General features: G+C 38.4%; 2 protein-coding genes across 2 annotated transcripts; both read right to left on the bottom strand.

Moving 5' to 3' along the window:
• Positions 1-218: 218 nt before the first annotated feature.
• PRL-1 (protein-tyrosine phosphatase 4A family member PRL-1) lies at positions 219-23124 on the bottom strand. The gene is given in 7 exon segments (XM_028314053.1): positions 219-1139; positions 1142-1209; positions 1902-2033; positions 5212-5378; positions 6679-7153; positions 9586-9756; positions 22988-23124. Coding segments are annotated over 5 exon segments (513 nt in total). The 5' UTR covers positions 6787-7153; positions 9586-9756; positions 22988-23124; the 3' UTR covers positions 219-1101.
• A 459-nt stretch (positions 23125-23583) lies between these two features.
• Positions 23584-25536, bottom strand: PI31 (Proteasome inhibitor 31 kDa). Its single transcript, XM_028314028.1, has 6 exons — positions 25245-25536; positions 25005-25154; positions 24671-24854; positions 24302-24389; positions 24079-24216; positions 23584-23764 (listed from the first exon to the last, which is right to left on the bottom strand). Exons 1-6 carry the CDS (start codon positions 25383-25385, stop codon positions 23632-23634), a joined length of 834 nt encoding a protein of 277 aa, XP_028169829.1. The 5' UTR covers positions 25386-25536; the 3' UTR covers positions 23584-23631.
• Positions 25537-25975: the final 439 nt, after the last annotated feature.

Here is a 25975-nt window from a genome sequence, read left to right as displayed (position 1 = left end):
CCATGCAAACCCTGTATCCGGGCTTAGGAAGATTTTTAAAAATTAACGAGTTATGTAAATTTTGTCTGAGGAAACTTCTTTAGGATATGAATTGAGTGAAATATTTCACTAGTCACTAAAATTGAGATTTATGTAATTAANCTAAATTAGGAATATGGAAATGAAACATTTGTTGCTTATAAATATTTTTATTTATGAATGTGACTGTTCCGTCGATACACGATCATATACTTCGATAATCTTCATAAAATTAGAAATAGAAAAATAATATCAAAGAGCTATTTTTTATTGGAACATCAGTGAGTCAAATTGTATTGTGTATGGGTATCTATTAATTAGAAATTTTAGATAACCGAATCAAAGGTTGTATCAATTTTCAGTTTAACCTAAGCTCAGTTGAGTTTTGGATACAAAACACAATATTGTCACAACATTTCACAAAAGCATAATTTTATTAAAATATTTGTCAAAATCGATTTTCCCTAAGACACAAATCATACATAAGTTCTCTATTATGTCGTAATTTATTAAAATTAAATTAAGTCGCTACAAAAAGGAATTAATTACGAAATTATATCATGATTTCACCACACAAAAGAATTAATTGAAAATCTAAGAGCATATTAATATTGATTGACTGCATTGCGTTTATTATGGATATTGAATTTATTATGATTTTAAAATATATAAATACCCGAGTAACTGTTTCAACTATGAACACAAATTGTGGCTCGCTTCTATTTAACATATTCCACTAATACACAGTACAGCACGAGGGTTATACACCTTTACTTCGAACATACAAATAGCATTAAATTTCGTACAAAACTCGTGATAAATATGTCGAAGACGCAATAGAGGAGCCGAGATTAACCAAATCCTAGTTCAGTTCGTTGAAAACAGGAATGTGTGTTTCCGTCGTCGGTTGTTTTCTTTGAGAATTTGGTTAAATCTCGTCGTATTAGAAAAAATATAAAGGAAAACGAACGGAAAGTCGTCGAAAAGAGGCGACATACTAGGAATAAAAAATAATTGATTGTTGTCTATGCTCCCGTGTGTTAGTGTGTGTGTGAAAGCAGAGCTCGGTTCCTGCGGACGGCGCTACTGCACGCAGCAGGCGTTTTTGTGCCCGTTCTTTTCAGTCGCGACTTCGGTCGGTACTTCTCCAGGTAAGACAGCTGCTTCGCGTTTATGGCTCCGCGGCGTTGGCTGAAAACAAAATTATACAACTTAAAATTTATAGAATAAACTAAAATTTAACGTCTAATGTAAACTTCGGGTCGTAGAGATGCGATTTTTTATCGTACTGACATAGGGCTTCATCTTAATTTGAAAAAAAAAAATGAATGTATCGCTGTTTACTAAACAGAAACAGTGCCACTACTTACTAGCTCGCTACAAAACAGAAGCTCATTCTCTTTACAGGAGACATGCCTCATTTAATACTAGTCAGTGTGTCAAGTGTAAAAATTACATATCGGTCCCCAGTATCTGTTGATACTGCACGACCTAATAGATGCAGCAGGGCCACTCTGGAACGCTCTTTACTGTTTCGGGAATCTGTCCCGTTACTCATGCTGGCATTTCGCTTTGCGTGAGAGTAATGGCAATATTCGAAGCTTCAGATAATGTTTTTCCGAGTAATCCCGCAGGACTCGGAGGCAAATTGTAATATAGCGATCACAACATATTCATACCGTAGTGATACGACTCTTTCGAACTAGAACTACCCCTCAACTAATAAATGGCAACATTCGAAACTTTGGATAACGTTTTGCAGAGTAACACCGCAGGAGTCGAATTTTAATAATATAGCGGTCAAAATAGATCCATATTGCATTAACACGACTCCATTGAGCCAAAACTACCGCTCAACTAGTAAAATAAACGTGTATACTCACTCTCTGATGGTCTCGACGGCCTCCTCGTACTTCATGCCGAGCTCGATCAGCGCGATGGCCACCATGACGGGAGCGCGGCCCAGTCCGGCCACGCAGTGCACCGCCACTGCTGCTTCAGGCTTGTTCTGGGCCCTGCAAAGAACGCTTGGTTATATTTGGGAATAATCATAATCAGCCGGGCTAGGACGCGCGCCGTGATAAAATTTTATCGATAATTTTAGGCGACAAATTGGGCTTATCGTGTGAAGTCGATAAAATGGCGCGATAAGTCGCGGCGCGCATGCTAGGCATACAGTAGTCTTATTCACGTAATAAAACTTATCTCCCCTGCCCTTTTGTCCCTATGATCTGAGAGTCCTCCACCTGGACATGAGCTCCCCTGGCTTACCTGGAAGTCTTTAAATAGACTTCGGACGCAGGTTGGCCGTAGTAAGGACAATCTGGTCAGGTGGGGATTCTTGGATAGGTTAAACATGGAGTGCAGGTGTGGTTTTGTTCCCCAGTCGATGAAGCATCTGATGTCATGCCCTGAGTGCCCAAGCAACTGCACTCAGGAGGATTTGATGAGTGCTACTGACAACGCCACTCTTGTGGCGGAGTTTTGGGATGACACTGTGTAGGTTTGTTGCCGACACGAAAAGAAGAAGAATAAAACATCAACGACAACAAATCGAGTTGCGATCCCATCGAGTAATCGGTCTATCGAAATGAGCCTTATGAATACGAATTTAGAACTGTTTTTCGATAGGACGACTTCTAAACATCAACGAGATTTTGACTGTTTCAAAAGGCTACAGGTCATTCGTGTTTAAGTCTCCACTGCAGGAGCTTAGATTAGATTTGGCCTAAACTGACCACGTTGGTCATACTGGTCGGGGAAAAGTTTTATTTATTTTATTTTGGACGGAATGGTTTGATTTGGGAGGAACACTTGGTACACTATACGCGGTATTTGTGACATTCAGCAGGATTTCTCAAACTTTACTCCGACGTACCTATCCCTATTCAATTTTCCTAACTATTGCGAACTCTTTTGCTAAAAAAAGGTCTTTGAACTTATTTAGGAAAGTCAAGACAGTAGTTACTGTAGCTGTCAGATTTTTTAAATAACAAAGGGATCAGGAGTCTTGGCACTGGTCGAGAATGTGGATCATCCTCTTAATTGACGCGTTCCAAACATAGATATTATTTGTAATGATGATAGAAGAAGCAGTGCATGAAACTCAGGTTACAGCAAAATGTTCAATATTGCAGTTTTTGCTAACCAATATAATTCCAATAAACTTGTAAATCAATATTTTACAGAAGATTGATTAGGTATACACTGAGTTACTGACTGTTATCTGAAATGACGTTAGCACGAAGGTGATATACAAATTCGCGTGCAAACAAAATGTTCGGTCAGAAGATATTGGTTTGGGTTTATGTTAAGATTGCATGCACGGTACACAATCAGTTTTGCATAATATTTGGTGTATCGTATCATTTTCGTTGCTAAATTCGATTCGTTTCGTGAAATTCACTTAAGTTAAAACACAACTCGATATTGTACAGTTATTCTGTTAGTTACGTTCAGTTTTACATAACATCTGTACATGCGAACAAAATAATTCCATTTAGTTTACGTAGTTGTCGCGTGGGCGTCGTCATCACAATAGCCAGCCTTCCATATTGTTCGACGAGAAATAGGTTAATCAGAATACGTAAGCAGGAGCGACTTGCACAACAGAATGCTATGAATGTGCGTCATTGGTGGGTGTTAAAACGCATTAATGGACACAATGACGCTGCTGTTCCGCTTCCTTGTCATTAGGATCGCTTAAGCATGGAGGACGTGATAAATACTCAATCAATTGGCAATTAGAAGTCTACGCTGAGAAACTCTGTCACTATAGAATGCTCTGAAATTACACTGTTTCACTCTTGCCATCTACTAGCCCCATAAAAACTCATAGTTCTGGTTGTTATAAGAAACTATACGTAGGTAGTACGGGACACGGGTAACGAGGCACGTGCCTGCTATTCTGTTAATGACTGAGGCAGCATTATACAAATATTAGTTTCCTTAAGCAGGTTCGCCGCTCGTAAAGCAAAGCCATTGTATAACGCGTTGGCAAGGTTAGCAATTATTATCTTAGAAGTTTTCTAAAGAGTAAGATATGAGCGTCATCACCGATCATTATAGTAAAAGCTATAATTTTGTTTTGAACCAAATAAAAAAAATCTTTTCTTTCTAAATAATTATTAGGTTGTAAATTTGCTCGGTATACAGTTAGAATGACCCACAAGTTAAAAGAAAACCGATCCAAATACGTAACTAAGATGAAGACGCCGTACGTGAGACGTGACGAGTGTCACGTAAATTCCGTTCCCAGTCATTGTAGCTTCTATTGTTCGTGCCCGCAAGTGGCAACTGTGGCAAGTGTTTCTTTTGTAATTAAAACACGGCTCATAAACACTTGACGTATCAATAAACTTAATAGGGCAACAAATGAGTTGCTTATTACTCATGATATCGTAAGAATTCGGGATCTTTTTTCCTCGATATTGTTATCGAAAGAACAATAGACTGATTAATTAATTCATGTGGCGACTGGTAGACCATCAATACTGATTGTACTTATAGGTACAGATATTTCAGAAACCGTAATCTTTTTAAAATCATTTGGTGATTAAAGGCCCTCAGGGTTACCAAGACAAAGTTGACTCTGCATCACAACGTAAATCTAGCGCGGGTCATATGCAAAATAGTTTGCGTACCGTTTGAACAGTCTTCTAGCTACGTGTGGCAGCCAGGAGGTGCATAGTGCTCGTCCTATTTGCGAACTTTACGCATCAAACCTATCCACCGTTCATCTTGTGTCGGAAAAGAGTGGAAGCCCTTTAAGTAGTTTTTGTATGGAGTTTGAGAGATTTTTGGCGTCTGTCAGGGTTTGGGGTAAGATGGTGCAACCCGGCCCAAGTTATCATACAGAAGAGCAGTCTCATTCTAACACAAGTTTTACAAACTTAAAAGGATGAAGCTCATAACATCATTGTTAAGACTTTTATCGACAAATAAATAATTTTGAATTTTAGTATGCTTCCACTCCAGCGGGGCTACTCCGAAACGCTTTTTACGCAGTTTCGGGTCACTGTCACTTTGCGTGAGAGGGATGGCACCATTCTAAACTTTGTATGGTAACCCCGCAGTCCTTCATCACCTAAGAAAGCAAAAGAAATGTACTCACTTCTCGCGTAAAACTTCGTATATTTTTCGGAGCAACCCCGCAGTTCTTCATCACCTAAGATATCAAAAAATTGTACTCACTTCTCGCGCAGTATCTCGAACCACTCCTCGACGACGTTAGTCGGCGGGAAGGTGCCATCGTCGTAGGCCAGGTCGCGGACCTCGATGCCCTCTGCCTTCAGCGGTGACGTGTCGTAGCTGGGCTCACACACGCGCACTACGGTGCACACGTTGTGCTTGCGCAACTCCTGGAAGAAGATGGAGCTTTAGCTATCTTAATCTGAGGTGGACAGCCTATCTATCTTGGCTGTAACATCCCATCTATCTTGGCTGGAACAGCCTATCTATCTTGGGTGGAACAGCCTATCTATTCTGGTGGAACAGCCTATCTATCTTGGTTGGAACAGCCTATCTATCTTTAGTGGAACAGCCTATCTATCTTGGTTGGAACAGCCTATCTGTCTTTAGTGGAACAGCCTATTTATCTTGAGTCGAATAGCCTATTTATGCTCGGTAGAACAGCCTATCTGTCCTCGGTGGTGCAGCTTAGCTAACCTCGGTGGAACAGCCTATTTAGCTTCGGTGGAACAGCCTATTTAGCTTCGGTGGAACAGCCTATTTAGCTTCGGTGGAACAGTATCTATTCAGAATGGAACAGCCCATCTTATCTTTGGTGGAACAGCTTGCCTAGCCCGGGGTGAACAGTCTATCTTGGGTGGACCAGCCTATCTATCCTGGTGGAACAGCCTACTTAAACCCTATGGAACAGCTTAGAACTCCGTCTCGCAACTTGAAAGTGACTTTCAGATTGATAAATCAATTAATTATCAATAATTTCCACATTATGAATCATTCTAAACAAGTTACCTACAAATGTACAAGTTATTTTTAAATAAGGATAGCATCTGATATTTTAATCTCGCAAGGAAGGAAGTGGTTTAATGGTTAAGTCACAGATTCGTGACAGAGAGATAAAACTGGTGCAGTGACGACACGTCTGGAGACGAAAATAGTTATTCACGAATATGTTAATGACAAAGTCAGTACAATGTTAAACCAATCGGATTAAAGTTCGCAGTAGACTGATACAGACGATATTATTCTGAACTAATGGGTTTTTTCAAGACCGCTTTTTAATCTCTTATTAAAGTCCATCCAATGTACTTTACATTACATTTACTTTGTTATAAATTCTTATCTGAACGCTTGGACACAAGCCATATGTTGTTGTGTACACAAGCCTCTGAATACAGTTTTATCTAACACTTTCGTTTATAGTTCCAACAATAATGAAAGACTAATGTTTGCCGACGTCTTATACAATGTAAGACATGACTACACTCACCTACATCTTAACTCAAAATATGTATTATGAAAGGGAAAACAAGACGNACAAGACCAGTAAACAAAATAATAACGCCATAACATAAAACGAAGTCATGTACAGGAGAACTTTTCTCGTAAACATGTCTTGGTTATTCCGTTTTTACAGTGATGAGATGAAACTTGATGGAAGTAGGTCGTTTCAGTATATTTTGGACTGCTTACCTGAAGGTAGGACTGGATGGTGACGTCCGAGGGGCGGTCGGTGATCAAGAACCGCATGGTCTTGTACTCGATTAGCGAGGGAGCCGGTCTGATGTCCTTCTGCTTCATGGTGACTGCTTTCCTTCTCTCCTTGTCGACTCGAACGCGTCAAACACAGGTGGTGATCACTTCACTCGCGTCACAGGACTCGCGGTCCGTCAAAGTCTAACAGCAAACTGTCACTCTATTTCCACACAACACACTGCAGTTTCGTGACTTTTGTTTTAAAAGGGTCCAATTATATCATCGGAACTGCCCGCATGGATGGCGCTTTCAACCACTTGAGCACATTCGTGAACGAACAAACAAAAGTACTGAATGTGGAATGAAATCAAAAAAATTAAGCGAGTAACATAAGTTTGTCGCTGTCTTCACACGAACTTCGGGCAACTGAATGATATGCTCCAATTAACAGCAGGCTTCGAATTCAGGGTAACTGAAACAAAAATGAAAGACGTATGAATGTTTGCGGATTCACTCGCGGCCGTGGATTTACGAGGTTTATCATTTTAGAGATGTATTTGCGTCAAAGCCAGAGCAACGACTGAAGAGGAATAAAAAAACGGTCTATAAATAGTTTATGTCTGAATTTTGAAGCGGAGTACGGGTCACGTGTGAGTGTGTCTATTTACCGGCGGTATGCGCGAGAGTGCTGAGCTGGAGCCAAAAGCGCGTCACTTGTTAGCGCATTCACATACTTGTGCACTCAACTCTGTGGGCACAAGGTGATAACGTCCACCGTAAACACTACGTCTTAACTGTTGTCTGTTTTGATAAATGCTTGATTTTGGTAAATATTTTTTGTTAAACTTGTAGATGGCTGGTGTTGGTCAGGGATAGATAACGACTGATCAATAACGACAGTAACCGAGCGGCTCCTGTGCCCCACCCTGATTTGACATCCGGTGTCTCATTACAGTACGTGGGTAAGTACTTGTAACCTGCATGACCTAGGTTCATATTGTAAACCGATGCGGTCTACATACACGTTTGTATAATCAAGCTACACATTCAAACCATCATCGTTTAAACTACGTGGTGATAAAATTAACTGTCGCGTTTATTCATTAGTTTAATTATGACGAGTTAATCAAGCGCTAATTAACGCTAACAATGTCGCGTAACTTGTCTTTGGGTACAATAATAACCAAACAAAACTTTTCCGATGTAAACAAAAAATTGCGAGTTTCTTCCTTAATTACTTAAGTTTACTTTTAGTTTCTCATTCTTGCATTTACTTCTTAGAAATTGGCTAAGTTTTCTTAGAATCGGTTCAGCGATCCCCGTTCAGACTTTCCACTCACGACTAGACTTTAGAATGGGGAACACTCAACATCAAATAAACCGCACCTTCCGCGACGCGAACTTTAAAGATTTTCTTCTGACACAATTATGGTACCCCAACAATATTGGTGTTATTTGAAAGCCCAATAAATATCCTTAAAGAAAAATACATTTCATTTCTAAATAAATGATTAACATATACCATAAATGTGACTTGAAAATAGACCTCACTTTGGGCTCACCTCTGGGATCAATTAGACCAATTTTTATGGTTATAAAACCAAATAAAGATCTCACGTGTCCTCTTTAACAGATGGATAGCGATTAATCCCAACTTAACAGTTTTAGGGCTGATTTTTCAATCGTCAGATATCTTTTAACCATAGAATAAACTTGTCATTTTGACATAATTCCCATACTAAAACTGTCAATTTGCCAAAGTTATTCTTCAGTTTAAAGTTATCCGACGATTGAAAAATCGGCCCTTATAGTCATAAAAAATGGCTATAGCGTAACTACCTATTTTTTGAAGAAGTGACTCTGGCTCCTTGTAAAGACACGTTTTTGGGGTAAAAACCTATCCTTTAATGAAATGAAGTTTAGAACTAGGCTTTCAAATGGTACCAATGTTGGTGGGAAGTGGGGATGCATACGTTTGAAAGTGCTTGTCGCGGGAGGTGCGATTTATTTGATGCCGAGTGTAGTTGCCTTTAACTTTCATGTCTAAGACCTTTTGGCCTCAATAATCTTGGCTGGAAAGCTTCATTCATAATGCTCGATACTTGCCGTGACATTTGTAAATTTAGGTGTTCCGATTTAAGGGCGACGATCTCAATATCCGAAATATAAAATAAATAAAGAAGATTTAAACAAAATAGAGGTAGGTATACGAAAAATGAGGATATCATTATGCCAATATTGTAATTTACGGTATGTTATCTGCATAATAGGTTTTTTCTGGCAGTCTTCAGAAATTCATACCTATTCTTTATTTTATACACCCATCTCATGTTTTGAAATTGCAGTCAATTTGACGTTCGTAGTACGCAGTTGTATCGGCATCAATGCGATGTTTTGTTTTATGGCTGCCGTTATACGCCCATGCAAACGTCATGCAATTGTTCCATCAGTCATGGCACGGTCATGGCTTGATTGATGCGTGATTGATTGATTGTTATGTGCTTAGAGTTCAGTCATCATGACGGCTTTTGGCTGTCTATCACAGGTACCTGGAGGCGGTTCAGCCTACACTGGTTAGTTTTCATTGGAGGTCAAGTTGATTCGTTTCATGTCAGCCGAATAACGTCCATAGCTGGATAAAGGACTCCAAGGACTTCCACAACGACCAGTCTTGCGTTGTCCGCATCCAGGTACTTTCTGGGCCCTTCACCATACCGTCGGTCTACCAAGTGGAAGGCTTGCCTACACTACGTAGTCGCCATCCGAGAATTTTTCTGCCCTAACCGCCAGCAGCTCTACGAGCTATGTGCCCCGCCTGCCCGGAGGCCAAGCTGTTGATCCTGGCTACACAGGAGTTTCAATGGTGGGAAAAAGAACTAGAAATATGGGATTAGTCTAGCTTACCTGTGGGTAGGTGTCCGTGGGGTGCGTATATCCTGGGCGCGCTCCCGGCAGCATCGGTCCTGGTCGCTGCTCCTACGCACTGATGCCTCGCGTTTATTTGTGTTGAGCCTGGCAGTACTCCGCGCTGTCCAAGCGGAACTCCATCAATGTCGCCACAGAAGAGATATCCAGCTGGGGACAAGAGAAATTAAGGTTAGACAAAGTCCAAGAAACTGGTCAATCTGGAAATTATTTAGGCAGCCATAGGCATATGAATGAACATAGGTTCCGCGAGCGGTGGACGTCCTGTGACTGAAATGATGATCGAAGATCCGTGGAAATCGATTGTCTAAGAATGCGATGAACGAACGTGGCCATGAAACATATTATACCGAGTCGTGAATTGATGATACAATCAGTGGCGGTATTTTAGCTACTGACCAAGAACTAGAAAACATGATGGAACTGGACAAATAATTACGCATGTTAATTTATGAATTTGGCAAGTTAATAAAGAAACTAACGATGCCAAACCAGAGTAAATAATTGTAATAGTGTCAACATAATCCAGATCCTGGGGTATTCGTGTCTAAACGTTACCAAAATATACGAGCAAGAATAATATAAACTTTGAACAGACTAATGCTGTTTTGCCTCTAGAGCTATTTGATTCAAGCCTTTTGACTTGTAACTGAATGACATTTGAATATCTCAATGAAAATCAATGAGGAAGGAGCGCAATCATTGTTATTCTAGATACTATACTAAACTTTGTTTGCTCTAGGCGCCTAGTCTGACTCACTACTGTTTACGCCGTGCAAAGTATAATTACGTTTCTCAGAAGTGACAAGTCAATAAATTGTCAGCTGCGCCACTATCGAGTGCAAACGTGGACTGGCGACGAATAACAAGGGTCACAACTAAAAATAGAAATCTATAATGTTTTGTGATGATAACATCCACGCAGCGGCCATTTCACAAATGAGCGTCACTGAAGTAACAACAATATAAAAATTTACACCTGAACAAACAATAATATTTGCAAAATCTTACCAAAGAACTACACACTTATGAGAACATTCCTAAAGAACTGGAGGTCTTGGCAAATCTGGAGCAACTGAGGTAAAACGGAATAACAAATCAAAAGTACGGAGTCACACACATCACTCGCCCTATAAAGGAAAGACATATCTGGACCGATGAAATTTACTCAAAGAGAATTTTGCTGGATTATATTCGTAATAATAACAAGCGACGATAAACACGAGGACTAATGAGCTCGACCGGAGGCAGACTCAGGAACACTGCCGGGACAACGACGCAACAGACTTGGCAGAACTCCGACATAGAAACGAGACGTCATACGAAATCGATTCGAACATCACAAAAAACTCGCAATATATAAACACTCTAATATTGAAATGTACAAAACACACTTAATTCTCATTGATCCTATCAAATCCGATAATGCAATAGAGAATTGGGCTGAGGCCAAGAGAAAACTGGACCACAAAGGCGAGTAAACACATCTAACTTAATCAAAATATCTTGACTCCATTTTCCTTGGACGGAAATAGAACATAAATTGTTTATTTACTCGACCAATTCAAGAGATAATACTTTTGGGTTTCCAATCGGGCAGTATTTAATTATAATTAGAAGTAATAATTTACGACTGTTCTATGTACACATTAATCGCTGGCTTTATGTGTAAATATAGTCCCAGAATAGCGTGGTACTACTACGAGTAATTTATTCAAACGGAGCCAAAGTACGTCCACCTATAACCGATATTCACCCACTTTAATAGACAAATACGTAGACCAATTAAATATTAACGTGAGAACAATAAACGTTTAACAGGTACATGACCCAGAGTTTTGGAGTCGTACGTAAGTACCATTTGGTTTATTAAAATTATTAAAGACAAAAGCTATAAAACTTTACTTAATAACTAAATTCAAATGTTAAATGATTTTGAGAAACTTTTGTGAACTCGCGAGTCTACATGGTACAATAGTTACTAGCTTAGCAACCAACAGACGGGCAATAAACTCTGCTCTTGAAAATATTTAAAAGGGCATTCGAGAACCAATTTACTACCCGAATCGTGTTAGCAGACGACAGTTGTTTTAAGGCATATACACGTTCAACTACACGAATTATTTCAGAATCGAATATGTTACCAAAACGATCGGCAATATACGTATAAAATCGAATAGCCCAGACGAATTCGGTTGACTTGCTGAGAGGGCAGATAAGAGATTTAATATATTGTAGCTGAAGGCTAGAAGATTGTCCGAATACCGGCTAGACGGGACGGTCGATAAACTCCAGACTGGTATACATACAGTTGTGCACTCTACATGGACTGCAGTATTGTGAACGTCTGCACAACCATTAGACCGTCTCTAACAATAACCCCCAAGAGGTAATGGCTGATATGGACAATTTGCATCATTAGCAGTACAATGGGTATTATTTTCAATGCAAGGGCACGAGGATGTGAGCACGGATGTTATTGGTCTATTAATAGCATTGGCATCGGATTGGACACAATGGAAGTCAATAGACGTATTGCATAACATAGCATCATCTGATACAGGAGGCAGACACGTGGCAAACAAACCACAGAGGACATCAAAAACCACAACAGCTGCAGTGGACGATACATAATGGATAAAACATGTCAAGATATGCAACAAACCTATGTGTGAGGCGGCGACAAAATATTGGTGTAGTCACAATAACGCTGGTGCCGTGTTCCGCTTGCATTAGCCTGTCGAGGTCGTCCGTGTTCTACAATGCTATGCTAGTATGCGACTGGTACTGGACGTACCTGCTTGCCACATTACCAGTAATTCTTGGAACAAACGCGCCCTGATGTCTTTTGTTAAGAACTGTGTTTAAATGGCCATTTTCTTTTATAAAAACAGACTTTTTGCTTTGGGGAGTTCACGCTAATCTTTTTGGGTTTCTATTATAAAAATATGAATAGAAACAGCCTGCAACAGTTACAATGAAACATTTATATACCATGCACATAGACAAATGTCCGTATACAATGTAGCTTTTCTCGTGGTATATCCCGAGGGATTACCGCAGAGCGAGGCTGAGTACGATAGCTTATGATTTAGTCACGTAACTCTAATGGCCACGAATGCGAATAGAAAATACAAACTTTGTAAAGTTAGTACAGCATTAAATGCAAATTGAACTACCACGAAATTTCATGTATAAGTTTATTGTTACTAGTGACTACAAGGCATTAAAAGACGTTGAAAGCAACGAAATGTAATTTCCGCTACTTAAATACACTGCGCAAAATGCTAATATAAGCCATGATAACTCCTTGACCAACAACGTCATCGGTAAAGAATGACTAATATTGCAAGCGTATTTGAAGATAGAGTAGAATTATTAAAAATTCAAATATACAACAGAATTTGTTAAATGGATGCAAATTCCTCATCTTGAATACTCTAAGCCGTATGGCCTTGACGTCAATTCATATCAAGAAAATAAGATGGATAGATAAGACTTTCTATTCAAACAAATTCGTTTACGATAATGAACCAAAAGGGATTGGGGCTTATCCATTCTAACGAATCTTTTTGTGTCTACTACCATGTTAATCGAAATTCTATTAATGGATCAAAATAGCGGTCGCGTAAAACCGTGGCGTATTGATTTTACCTGACATATTCATTGTTAGAATTATCTACGAGCTTGTATTAGAATTGGGAAGGTATTTGTAGCTAAATTTACATATGCAAATGTTCCAATCAACTCAAACGAGATTATTAATGCTATGTCAATCGGTTTTTGACCGCGTTACCGTGACATCGACACTGACATCATCTTGAAAAGAGATAACAATTTATATAAAGCTGTTAGCAAGCAAGTTATTGTCGCCAACAAGTCAACACCGGAATGAGGCCTGAAATAAATTGTAATTTATTGTATTGCTCGGGACAACGCCAACGAAAGGGAAGCGGGCATGGCGCCGCACCCAACTATAAGTAAATTGGTTTGCGTAATTAATACAGCAATCGACCCGCAAATTAATTAAACTAAAAACCATTTATTTTGCCTCTCTAACTGTAGTATTGATCATTTGAAGTAATTGCAATTATGCAGGTACTGACCAATTTAACACTTCCCAAATTGTTTCCTTCAAGAATTTGTGGTGAGAATTCGGAATAGTGTAATGAGAATAGTAGGAAGAAGAACACAATGCCTACAGATGTAAATGTTTGATGACGTGCGTTACTAAACTGTGTTAAATTAAATTGTTTAAAAATATCATAGACTCTACTGACTAAAACAAAACAAAGGAGAAATAGACTAACAAGCACAAATGGTATAGAAACAAAATATACGAAAAACTAAGAATAACAAATCCAAATTCTCATGCTGAGAGAAAAGCAATTAGTGCAAAAATAATAATTGCAAGTGACTATTGTTTGAGCCACGTTTTCTAAACTAGCAGCAACCAATATGTAGTCGGGGCACATAATTGATAAGAAATAGAACGTGAAAGACGATAAGACATACAAAAAACGTGGCACACATCAGGCAAAATGATCACCTGTTGATATCAAACAATGAAAAACTGCTGAAACTAAAGAAGCATGAACTACTGACCGAAAAAAGTGCTACTCAGCAATAAACCATTTACCTGACCAAAGAATATGACCATCTGGGAAGACTGCAGATATTTCGACAGTTTCGACTTTCGTCACGCGGGCACGGCACTTCGGAATTTGGACAAAATGTGTCAGTAGTGCGGGACACCGAGGTTAATGATGACACAGAAACTTCACTTACATGTATCCGGAACACGGGTGATTGAGAACAATCGTCAACACAAAGTTAATGATACAAAATGTAACAGTGGCTGTGCACACGCAACAGTGGCTGTCGTGACAGACAGTGTAGGAGGTTATGCGTTCACATCGCACCGGCCGACTCTGCTCGCGTCGCGGTCGTGCAGAGACTGGCGCGCCCTAGCGTAGCGACGGTCGCTGGCACGTCACGCCGCGACGACGGGGGCGTTGGCGTCACCTACCAGACTACGCCGTGCGTCGCCCACATTGTGTGGAACTGTATCGGACACTCAAACTTTTCGACGCGGATGGGATGCAACGTGAAACAAACGGTGTTGATGCTCAATTTTCACCACTTTAGAATGCTCCAAGGTTTATATGAGACGCGAGACCAAACATGCTAGAATAGATAATTGATGCACATACGGCTGAACCATTAACTGAAAGACGATGCAAAAAAATAACACGAGGCATCGTATTGAAAGAATAGGGGAATGTTGCAACAATAGCAGGGCGTATGGCTGTTTGCAGCTGCAATTTAATTGAAAACGCACGTTTATGACCGAGGAGATTTGATTAGCTCTCGACAATATATCGGTCGCATTCTAATAATAGCAGTAAAACGAGAAAGAATCCGAGTCGGCAAACTCCCACGCGACGGATAATAATAAAAGCAAATACAATAATAAAAGATAAACCTCAGCACTTTAGTAAGTAGTGGTGAGGCACTAAGCTTCAAGGTTACGGAGTGTACCAAAACATTTGAAACAATGAGGAAAAATCATCAACAGCGTAGTTGCGATACTTGTGATACTGTAGTAGTACTATCAATATAATACAAAGTTCATCTTATCAATTGACGTTGTTACTGGGTACTTCAAAGTATTTTCTGCTCTGAAGCCCCCAGATACAACAAAATGGTTTCCCTGCCCACGTCTTGTGTTTTGTATAAATTTAGACACCCGCACATAAGGCGGTAAATTTCTAGGCCATTCAGATTTATGAGGGTAAACAGCCATGATGCTACAAACGAGGACGTAGGTGGGTACTTTACAAAATGAGGTTGGAAAGTGTGTTGCGTCAAGATATCTACTTTACTATACGAGTTCTAGATTTCTGACACGGCAACAGGAGTAACAGTAAATCTCAAACTCCTATTCGCCAGTATTTTATTCTGTTGAAATTGACCATTTAAAGAACCAATAAGTTAATATGGTTAAAGTAAAACGAGTCGATGTAATAAAAATCGTCTGAAGGCAACAGCTACCGTAAGCTGCCGATAAAAGCTTTTTGAAACAAGAGCAAACACTTCAGTGTCGTCGAGAATCTCGAGAGCCCGAGGGATTTTAGTGGCCTTTCGTTGGCGAGGAATTAAATTGGCGACGCAGTATAACTTTCCTTGTTGACGATCTATTTTCGGAGACCAAAAAAATTGGCAATGGATGTATAAACACACAAATTTAGAACTTCAGAAAATGGAATTCAGTGATTTACAAAAATTACAAGTGTCGAAGAACAGTAATTAGTGTGTTCTTGATAATTCTAGATTGTCTGACTGAATTTGTCTTAATCGTATAAGTACTTAAAATTGTTTAACACAACAATTCGTTTATCATTAGCAGATCATTAATGTTGTGTACTAGACATAATATTAAGCTTTACGAAATTTTTGAATTCAGTATGTTAGAAAATATTTTACTAACAGATGCAGCATGATACATTAACAATTTATAACAAAAACTCTCACATGACGTGTGTAGTTTACTAAACCAAGCTGCAACACAAAGGACTTAACTTTTTTTACTAAGTAGATGNACTTAACTTTTTTTTACTAGGTAGAGGTTGCTTGGCAACTAAACCAAATGTTCGAGAAAATTCCTTTATCATTGTAAGTCGCATTCCAATTTTAGTATCGGAGCCAGTGATTTGATTATGTAAGTATGCCATAGATAAACTTCGTCGAACATGATTTACGTTACTAGAGATATTCCTACAAAGATAAAAATACTGATAAAATGCGGCATTTTATTATAGAACGTTTAAAATGTGTTGATATAAAAATATGCAAAGCACCGGAATCGGTTTGAAACTTCGATATTGTTATCTGTATCACTAAGATTAGACCGCTAACGATTTACGTAGGTTGGAAAAGTACTTAGTCGGTTCGATAGAGAAAAGTGAATGTGCAGCTGCAACTTAGCCAGTTGTGGGGGAGGGGGCTTGGTGCAAATCAACTTTCACGGCTATGCACCAACCCACGCGCACTACCAATCGCTTAGCTCGGTTCCACCGGACCACCCGATCCCGGAATCTATTCATGGAAATCAATCCGAGAAAGGCTCCAGCGATACCCAACCTTATTACCCCAACATGTATTATTCAGACTTTCTCGTGACACAAATATTTATCCAAGCGAGAAAGCTGCTTGGGTTTAAGGCAATAAGGCGCAGAATAACTTTCCAGTGTGGACAAACTCGGGAAACGTTTTGTTTATGGCACAATTAATAACCGTTTAAAGGCAGGTAAATGGGTGCGTTCGGACGACGTCGAACTGGTACCGCCAGACCACGGGTTGACGTGACTGACATTTGGCAAGCCAGGTACAAAGCGTACGAAGGCCACGCACAATCGCGCCGTGCTATATAACAAAGCACAGGAAATGATAGACAGACAGTAATCAATTTAAGCAGTATAAAACCAAAACATTGAAATGATTTGCATTCTGTATAATCCTCAATTCAAATACACCGTCGAGGAATACGGTTTAGAAAACAATGAATTATTTTTGAGTAATAAAATTGTACACCAAGAAACGATAGCAGAATAATTATGTAGAAGGTGCATAAGACTCTTTTACCATAATAACAAAATTAAATAATCTTATCTTAATCATCCCTGAGACCTTGAAGTAAATTTGAAACAAATGGAGACTGAAGATTATAAAGATGCGTGTAAGGATGAGCCGCAAATCCATCAGTTAAATCCTACATACTTTTCTTTAGCAATATCAACACAGGCAGGAACTAATATTGGTCCTAGCAAACAAATTGATAATTGAACGCTTCATGTGACTTTCGGGTGCAGGTAAATCCATAATTCAAGTGACGGTTCAATGACAACTATAAGCTCCAGCTTTAAAGACAAACAAGATAAAGATTACACTAAAATGTTGACAAGTGCCAGAAGAAACAGATTGGAGCAAGCGAAAATAGCTAAGTCGATCGTGAGACCTTTTGCCGGCCGGCAAAATTCTGGTACTAAAAATATATTTGCTGAGCTACTCAAGCAAGGGTGTGCTATATTAAGCACGAGTTTGAGAAGACCGCTGCACCCTGTTGGTTGCATCGGGAATCGGGTCATGACCCACTTCGTTGGGATCAATACTCGGTCATCGACTCCGCCCGCCTTCCCCTACTATCTTTAATGTCCTGTACTTGGGTTCACGTAGCTCCTGAATGACATTGACGTCGACTTATAAATAGATTGGGGCTTAAGCGTCTCGTTTGAAGGTTGAGAGAAAACATTTTTACGTTAAATGCTGAGCTTTCTTGTTATGTTTGTAATAAATATGAATGAATCTTCGTGATTGTGTGATTCTCAAGGATACAAGGCGATATATTTTGATGAAGAGATCCCAAAAATTTGCCTTTACAAATTTTGTCTCAAGTACAAGATAAGACAATGACTTGAATCGTGAACTTTACAATTATGATAAATCACAAAAATATTGAAACAACATGTTTACAGTCTGGTACATTTTGATCGTATGAANACATTTTGTTCGTATGTTAAGTGGAGAATTCCAAGGCACTGATTGTATCAACATAACTGGCACGCGAAGGTTCTTAAAAAAGTCTAAGCATGCTTTTCGGTTTTCCTGTTGTACGTTCATTTATGTTTTGTACTCCGAATACAATTAACTACGCTATTAAAAAGAGTTACGATAAGCCAGCTACGATCGAGAATAATGAAGTTCATCTCAATGATAATGTGCATTTAGATTTCAGACCAATTAACAATTCTACGGAAAGTTTTGTGTGTTTGTATGACCTTTCGTTGGAAGTATTCTAGACTCTAGTCCATTGGAAATGGCAACTAGAATAACATTCGACGTCATACGTGTGACGTAGATGGAGTAGGTAGTATGGGTAAAGGCGTACTGGGATTCGGTGACGTCATCCAATTTGCTAGGATTATTGCACAACCCACGCGATAAATTGCACTTATATAAAACAAAAACTTGATGTCCATACTTCGTAGAATAAAGTGTTAGGATAGGCAGATGGTGGAATCGTCCTTATCAATACTACTGCGTAAAAGTATGATATTGAAAGTTGGTAAATCATTGTGAAACACATTGTTTCTTTATTTTACTCAAAGATATGTATGTATTTTTCAAGGATCGAGGGGCACGACTTCTAATGACAATAGCAAACAAATAAAAGGTAATTGATAATAACACATTGTACTAATTTAGGTGATTGCTGGTTACTGTTGACAAGGACAAAGTCGTGGTCATCTAAATACATACTTAGTCTTAATATTACGTTTCTCATACCAAAAGGAATGTTAAACCTAAGAATTGAGATGAACATTTTGAATATTCTTTCTACTATTAACAGTTTATTTTCACGCGAACGTGTCGATAAACTTCAACGAGGTGGGCCTTTGCCCTTCTTATCTTTGCATTCTATTACACGTGATATTTGCAACGCGAACACGACCACCACTAAGATCATTAAGAACTCAATTTATGCATAAAGTTGACATACTACTATAATAATAACAGGGACATCTCAAATAGTTCCTCAAAGCGAGATAAAATTAACAACATGCTAAATGAAATGATGTAATGAAAACAAATCATTTAGGGAGTTCATGAAGTCCAAAAGTAGCGTAAATTAGGAAATCTGAGTCAGGGAAAAACATACCGTAATTGAAGGAAATATAATAATAATTTTGTTCTATTTTCAGGTGGGATAGATGCGGGTAGTTAAACATGGATCGTGACCCGTTCCGGCTTAGTGACCTGGATCCTTCAGCGCGGTCCGCGACATCGCTCTGACCTGCTTTACCTGGACCTACATAGTAGCTGTATCCATTAAGCAGGATATTATATCGTTATTTTACTGCAGCTTGCACTTCCACACAATACCAAACGCATTTCGGCCACAAGCTGTGAAGCAAAATGCTTTTGAAACATCTGCCAAACATATGGACGAGCGACCGGACGAATTATGTCGGGCAACCATAACACACTCGAACATTTTTTATGCTGTCTGCATTATAAATAGACCATGTGTGGATCAGGATGCGAGCTCCGCATTTTATGAATTAAAATTAACCTATTTATTAGTCAAGGTGGAATTAGAGGTCATTTTAGTTCGTGTCGAACGCTAAGCGATCGTGAGTGCGTCGCCCTTCGAGTTCGAAAGCCGCGCATTGCAGGAGCCTGGATCAACGACCTTAGCCCTTACTGAATAACCGGCTAAGTTTTTGTCCCTTAGCCCTGCGAGTGTGAGCGCGCCTCCCCTCGTGAGGCGCATATACATGCGCATTTATACTCTACTGCTTTTTTCGCATTCACAACTAAAAATAGAACACAATAAACATTTACATTCTGGTAGGAATGGTGAGGCTTCCGGCGACTGGGACCGCAATTAACTAGGACCGCGGTCCCAGTCGCCGGATTCATAAAAAAATAATAATTTTCTTCCGGCGACTGGGACCACTCATAGATAACTTAAAAGAAAATATTATTCAATCCAAAATCGGTACAGTACTAAAATCCATGAGTGGTCCCAGTCGCCGGAAGAAAATTATTTAATTTTTACGCATCCGGCGACTGGGACCGCGGTCCCAGTTAATTGCGGTCCCAGTTGACGGAATCCTCGGAATGGTATTGTGTTGTATCAAATAAAGATAATGGAAAAACTACACTGGTGAGGAATATAAAGAAGTAGAATGCTAATAACATCCATAATTTTGAGGATATGGCATTTGGAACGTAATGGCGTTTTAGTGACGTGAGCGAATGGCAATGCCACAAAACTATAGATAGAGGCCAGCGGCCCAAAATGGCGTCGATACTCGTAGACTCGTAGATCCTCATCAACCGTTTCGTGAGTGGTCGGGTGGGATCGTGCATGCTCGGGGTAACGGACCAGCGCCTGCGCAGGGTCAACACACGCAAACCAAGGCCGGGTCGATGGCCCATCCAGGGTGTCCTGGTAATACCTCCTATTTATAAACAGGTTCAATTGAGGTCGTAGGTAGGTAAGCCACTTTGAACACCTGAGAGTTCAGTGCCATAAACGAATATAAAGGAAACATGCACCGAAGACGTGAATAATTTCACATTTTGTCGTAGCGATAAGACCGAATGATGCAATCTTGATGACGCTATAAAATTCAGCGGTTTACGTCCTTATTGTGACCAGAAACATACCTACATAAGGAACAAACGATGCATGTTTACATAAACACCACAAACGTTTGACACGCGTATTGTATGACGTCAAAGAGGGTTCGATGGTTTACGACGGAAATGGGACTTCGTGCGTCTCCCAGAATTTTAAGTAAACAAACAAAAAATTCTACTACCTGCTCTTTCGAAAAGCCAATTTTGGAATCATCTGGAATGATCCTTGTCCTTGGGCAGGCAACCTTTAACAAGGGAACAAAGAAAGTTGGCTCTACCTGAGTCCCTTTGAGATTGGGAGTGTAAAAAAATGAACACCTGTTGTAAAACAGGTAAAATTTCCAGGGTAACAAATTGGGGAAAAAACATCAACAAAACAGATTTCTTTCAACAGGTAAGAAAGTTTAGGAGCAATGGAGTTTTTAAGGATTTAGTTAAGAAGTAGGCACCTACCTACCCTACTTTAAAAACATTCTTTTGTGGGTGTTTGGTGAACTTTTAAGGAAATTCTGATTGTTTATGAAAAACAAGGTTTCATCTGGATCCAACCGGTTTTTATAACATTATGTAACCTAAATAATGTATTGCTTAATCTGTCAAAAGCTTTGAATAAATGTTTGGTCATTTGATGGAAAATATTATTATGTTTGGTGAATTATGGCTAAAAAACTGATTAATGCTTTTATCTCTGAATCAATCTTATCTTTCATTATGATAATGTATCCATTACCCACATACCTATCTACATATTAATGTAATATCAAATTAAAATTGTTTTCTTATCATGACAATTAGAATTAAAGGTAGTGATTTGTTGTTAATTTAGGGTAGCAGGCAGGTATTTATTTAAATTTTAAATTGAAAGATAATCTAGTTGAATAAACAAATTTGCTGTGAAATTAGCCTCCAATAGATAATTATTAAAATAATTGAGGGTAATAGTCTAACTTAGCTACAAAAAGTCATGCTTGTGTGCACCATATCATGGTAACATTCACACAATAGGCATTATTGCACCAGACAATCGAAATAAGCATTGCTATGTTTATAAAGCACTGAATTCAAATGATACTTTCATAAACACTTCATAAGAAATTCTGTTTATTATTATATTCAATATCAAAACTTAATCATTTGAACAAAGAACTACCTAAGTTGTTAAATAAATGATTGCATCATGTTTTTAAAAACAAGATATAAATTAATTTGTTAATGTTTTACAGATTCTATAAACCATAAGGAAATTATATTAAATCAAAGATTTTTTATTGGAAATATTGTTCGATGGATTGTTGAAACTAACATTTTGTGTGCAACTCAAAAAACGTATCGTAGTCTGGATCTACCAGCCTATTAATAACTCAAATAGCTTAATAAAGACACATTTTAGTAATATCCAATACGATAAATGTTAATTTTTTATGGAATAAATTACTACGAATAAGACTTAAAACTTAAACGAGAAGATCCAGACAACTCCACAAATGATGACCGTAATTGTTTAAAAAATAATCATCACTCAAGAATGAACAACATGTTTCTATTTCATAAGAAGGGTAGATCAAATTGGTTAAAATTTCATTCATTATTAATGATTTTGGGGCTTGATCAATTGCAAATAGGTTAGTAACATTGTGAAAGTGGGAAAATCTTGAAAGTACACAACAAAGCGAAAGCTAGGTGTTTTCTGCTTTACGATACGATTATCACTATGACCAGGAAAAAATTACAATGAGGGTAAGTTGCTTTACATAAAGCACAGGCATGTGGATTTGTGGTTTCATAAATGAGTCATCGCAGTTTTAATCTAGAGTATTCCACCGACTAAAATACGAAAACAGAACTCTATCACGGAAGATATTATACGTGCGGCCAATACGAACAAGTTACGAAGCGAGTAGGTAGTCACAGGGCGTCACGTAAGAACAAGAATAATTGCTCCATTAGACGCTAATGGCTAGCCAACGTAAAACAATAATAGGAGATCAGAATTATCAGCTTAATAATACAGTCAGCATCCTCATGTGTATGTAATAATTGTGTATAAAATTCCAATGGTTTCACGACGCTGGTGACGTCCGCCGTTCGTTCGATAGGAGGGTACGACCTTCATTCTAACCATAAAAAGAAACCTTTATGTTTTATAATAAATAACTATTAAAAAAGCACTTACCTCCACAGCCATACACATTGAATAGGAATTGAACGGTTTCAGCCGTGAGCAGCCAAGGAAATTCACCACACACACGCCAAAAACGTGTGCCTCGCACAAAAAAACTTAGGGAACTGAATTTTGGTGTTGCTAGATATCAAACTTCAAATATTTCTAAACGTCCATTTGGTGTTGCAATATTAATAAATTTCATGTAGCAGTAACGTTAACGTTATTGTATATTTTGTAATAAAATAATGCATGTAATTTTTCTGATGTATGAGATCACTGCAGCTGCTGGATGGTAGATGAACCCCAATAATGGTTTTATACATTTCCTTCCCTTCTTTCTTTTGGTGACTGAATAGTTTGGCTGGTAACCTGGTGACAACAATACCATCATGCATGATGGCTTGTTGCACTACTTGCACAGAGGAAGTAATCATTTGGAAGCTTGGTACAGCTTTTCATCTCTATTGAAATTTTATAAAGCGTTCTGGAACTACAGTTCAGTCAGTTTAATACGGTTACCTAATATTTTTAGTAAATGTAGGTAATATTGGATGAGCAATCCAATCATGAGGGGGTCGTCAACATATTAACAAAAAAAGTCGAAATTGTTTCAAATGAAATGGTGACCTTTATTTCATCAAACTACTACATAGTTACATGAACATGAAATCGTTGGAGCCCGGCGGAGGCAGATGATCTGCGTCGGGAGGCGGCTGGCGCCTGCCAGGCATGGGGCCGCCGGGAGGGCCCACGGGGTCAAAGCGGGCGCCTGGAGGAATCCCTCCCCTGGAAATAAAAAATTAACTTGAATGAAATAATAAGGGTATCTATGAGGTAGGCATTATTTCATTCAACTTTGCCCATTTAATAAAAAAAATAAAATTAAAATCAATAATTATATGACCAATATTAATTCAGTATTAAATTGATTATCAAGTACGAGTATTAGCACACGGCCACACTGCGAACTATCCATTTCCGTTTTTGCTCTCGCTCTAATCAAATGGCGAATCTTTGAGATAGAACGAGATGACATGACTGGCAATGGGCAGTTAACACTGTTGCCGATAGTACATCTTTAGAATTTTTTAATTACAAACCTTGGCAGTCCACCAGGTATACCAAGCCCAGGGTTTTCGAGTTCACCGCGAGGATTGAAAGGGTTGAACAGCATTCCACCACCACCAGGAGAGAAGGGGTCCAAATCTGAACGGCCAACATTCAACGGAGGAAGGCCCCTGAAACGCAAAGATAACCTTACATTTCATGAGCTGATTCGAGAATACTGCATTTCTATTTTAAGATCCAAAGCATGATTTTTACCACAAGTCCCTTGTGTCAGATTGTCGGTGCATAGGCATTCCTGGCTCTCTTAGGAAGTCTTCTGGTGGCCTCCTGCTGGTGGAGTCAGCTGTAATAACATTTTAATTGGATTATTTATTAATCATGATGCAAATTTAACTGACAGACAGTAATTGTCATTGGGAGTTTTTTTTTTAATAAAAACTAGAAATAAACTGAAATTCTGAATTACTGTAAATTGTTTAATATAATAAATATCATAATTTATAATTTGTCTTTCAAGTTTTAATTATAAAGGCAAAGCTTAATCTTATAATAAGTTATAATAAGGATGAAACAAAAATGTTTGAATGAACAGCAAATACACAAGCTTTTCATAAAATAACTCACTTCTAGTTGTTTGAGTCTCTGCTGTAGCCGTTGGCCCGGATATAATTGAGTCAATAAGATCTCTTTTAATGTTATACATGAGATCTTTATAAGTTGGCATCAGTGTGTCTATAGCTCCCATCATTTCTTTGACCGTATCATCAATTTTAACTGCAATGTTCGATACAGCTAAATCATCTGACCTCTGCAAACAAAACACATCATTATTATTTTCTTATGTGCATTTTCTAAATATTTTGCTTTCGTTTATATTATTACAGATGATACTCCAGATTTACTCTGTCCATTAAAGTTGAAAAACAATATGTAAGACTTGAAATAACATTTTACTAACCATTAGGTTGACAATAAGATTTCCATCAGTATTCAGTCCATGAAGAATGTACAATTTCTCTTCAAACATATACCTCATTGTATAGTTGTCTTTATCATTCCATCCTGTTGGGAGCAATTCACTCTGAGCTTCATTTCCAGTTATTGTACGCTAGAAACAACCGAATTATGTTTAAATGAGATAGTTACACAGCTGTCCGAAAATCGATGTCGTTTAAGTTGAATCAATGTTAATATCTACCTCATCACCAATACCGATGCTGCGAAAACCTCGTTTTGTTAAATTCCAATGTATAAAAGCTATGAGAACATCAGATTTTCGCTTCACATCTTTCTCGACAGTCTTGAAAGTTAGATCCCAACCAAATAGCGCATCTGCCATGATGCTTCAATAAGAATCAAATGTGTAGAGAAAACTTGTGGTATAAATTACACATCTAATTAAAAAAGTATATTTTTGTTTTATTTCCACAAATTTTAGCCGGAATTATTTTTATTTTACGAAATAGCGATTTGTCATGAATGATGACATTAATTTGTTTTGATTTTGACTTTGACATTAATGACAGCCACAAATCGCAAAATTATTTTAACGCCTACACGGCTTTGTAATGGCACGGTTATATGTACGACTTTTTAACCGGTATTTTCTTTAAATCAATATTCGACTTAAAATTCGTAGTTCGAATTCGAGGTACACGCACCTCACTATTATGATGGATCAAGAAACAACATGGCGGGCAGTGTCAATTCGGGAACGTCGCGATCATAACGTGAAATAATGAATTTTGTTGTTTTAGAATATGGGTGAATATGTGCAATAATTTTTTAAACTTTGATGTGTAAAGTGTTGTGTTTTGATTATATTTGTGCAATTAAGTGTTAAAAATGGCCTCGGATAAGATTAAAGTCGCTGTTCGGGTCCGACCTTTTAACAGGCGAGGTAAGCTGGTTTCATTTTGCTAATAAATA

The sequence above is a fragment of the Ostrinia furnacalis genome, unplaced genomic scaffold (assembly GCF_004193835.3).
Source record: "Ostrinia furnacalis isolate ACB-3 unplaced genomic scaffold, ASM419383v2 OfSCF4495, whole genome shotgun sequence".
In the NCBI taxonomy this organism is placed as follows: Eukaryota; Metazoa; Arthropoda; class Insecta; order Lepidoptera; family Crambidae; genus Ostrinia; species Ostrinia furnacalis.
Note: the sequence above shows the minus strand (reverse complement) of the source record. Positions and strands in the feature narration are given on the sequence as shown.

Coding starts and splice junctions, on each gene's coding strand:
- PI31 (XM_028314028.1), bottom strand. CDS start 25,385: ATGGCAGATGCGCTATTTGGTTGGGATCTAACTTTCAAGACTGTCGAG. Junction 25,155..25,244: donor GCATCGGTATTGGTGATGAG/GTAGATATTAAC, acceptor GGTTGTTTCTAG/CGTACAATAACTGGAAATGA. Junction 23,765..24,078: donor ATACCTGGTGGACTGCCAAG/GTTTGTAATTAA, acceptor TTTTATTTCCAG/GGGAGGGATTCCTCCAGGCG.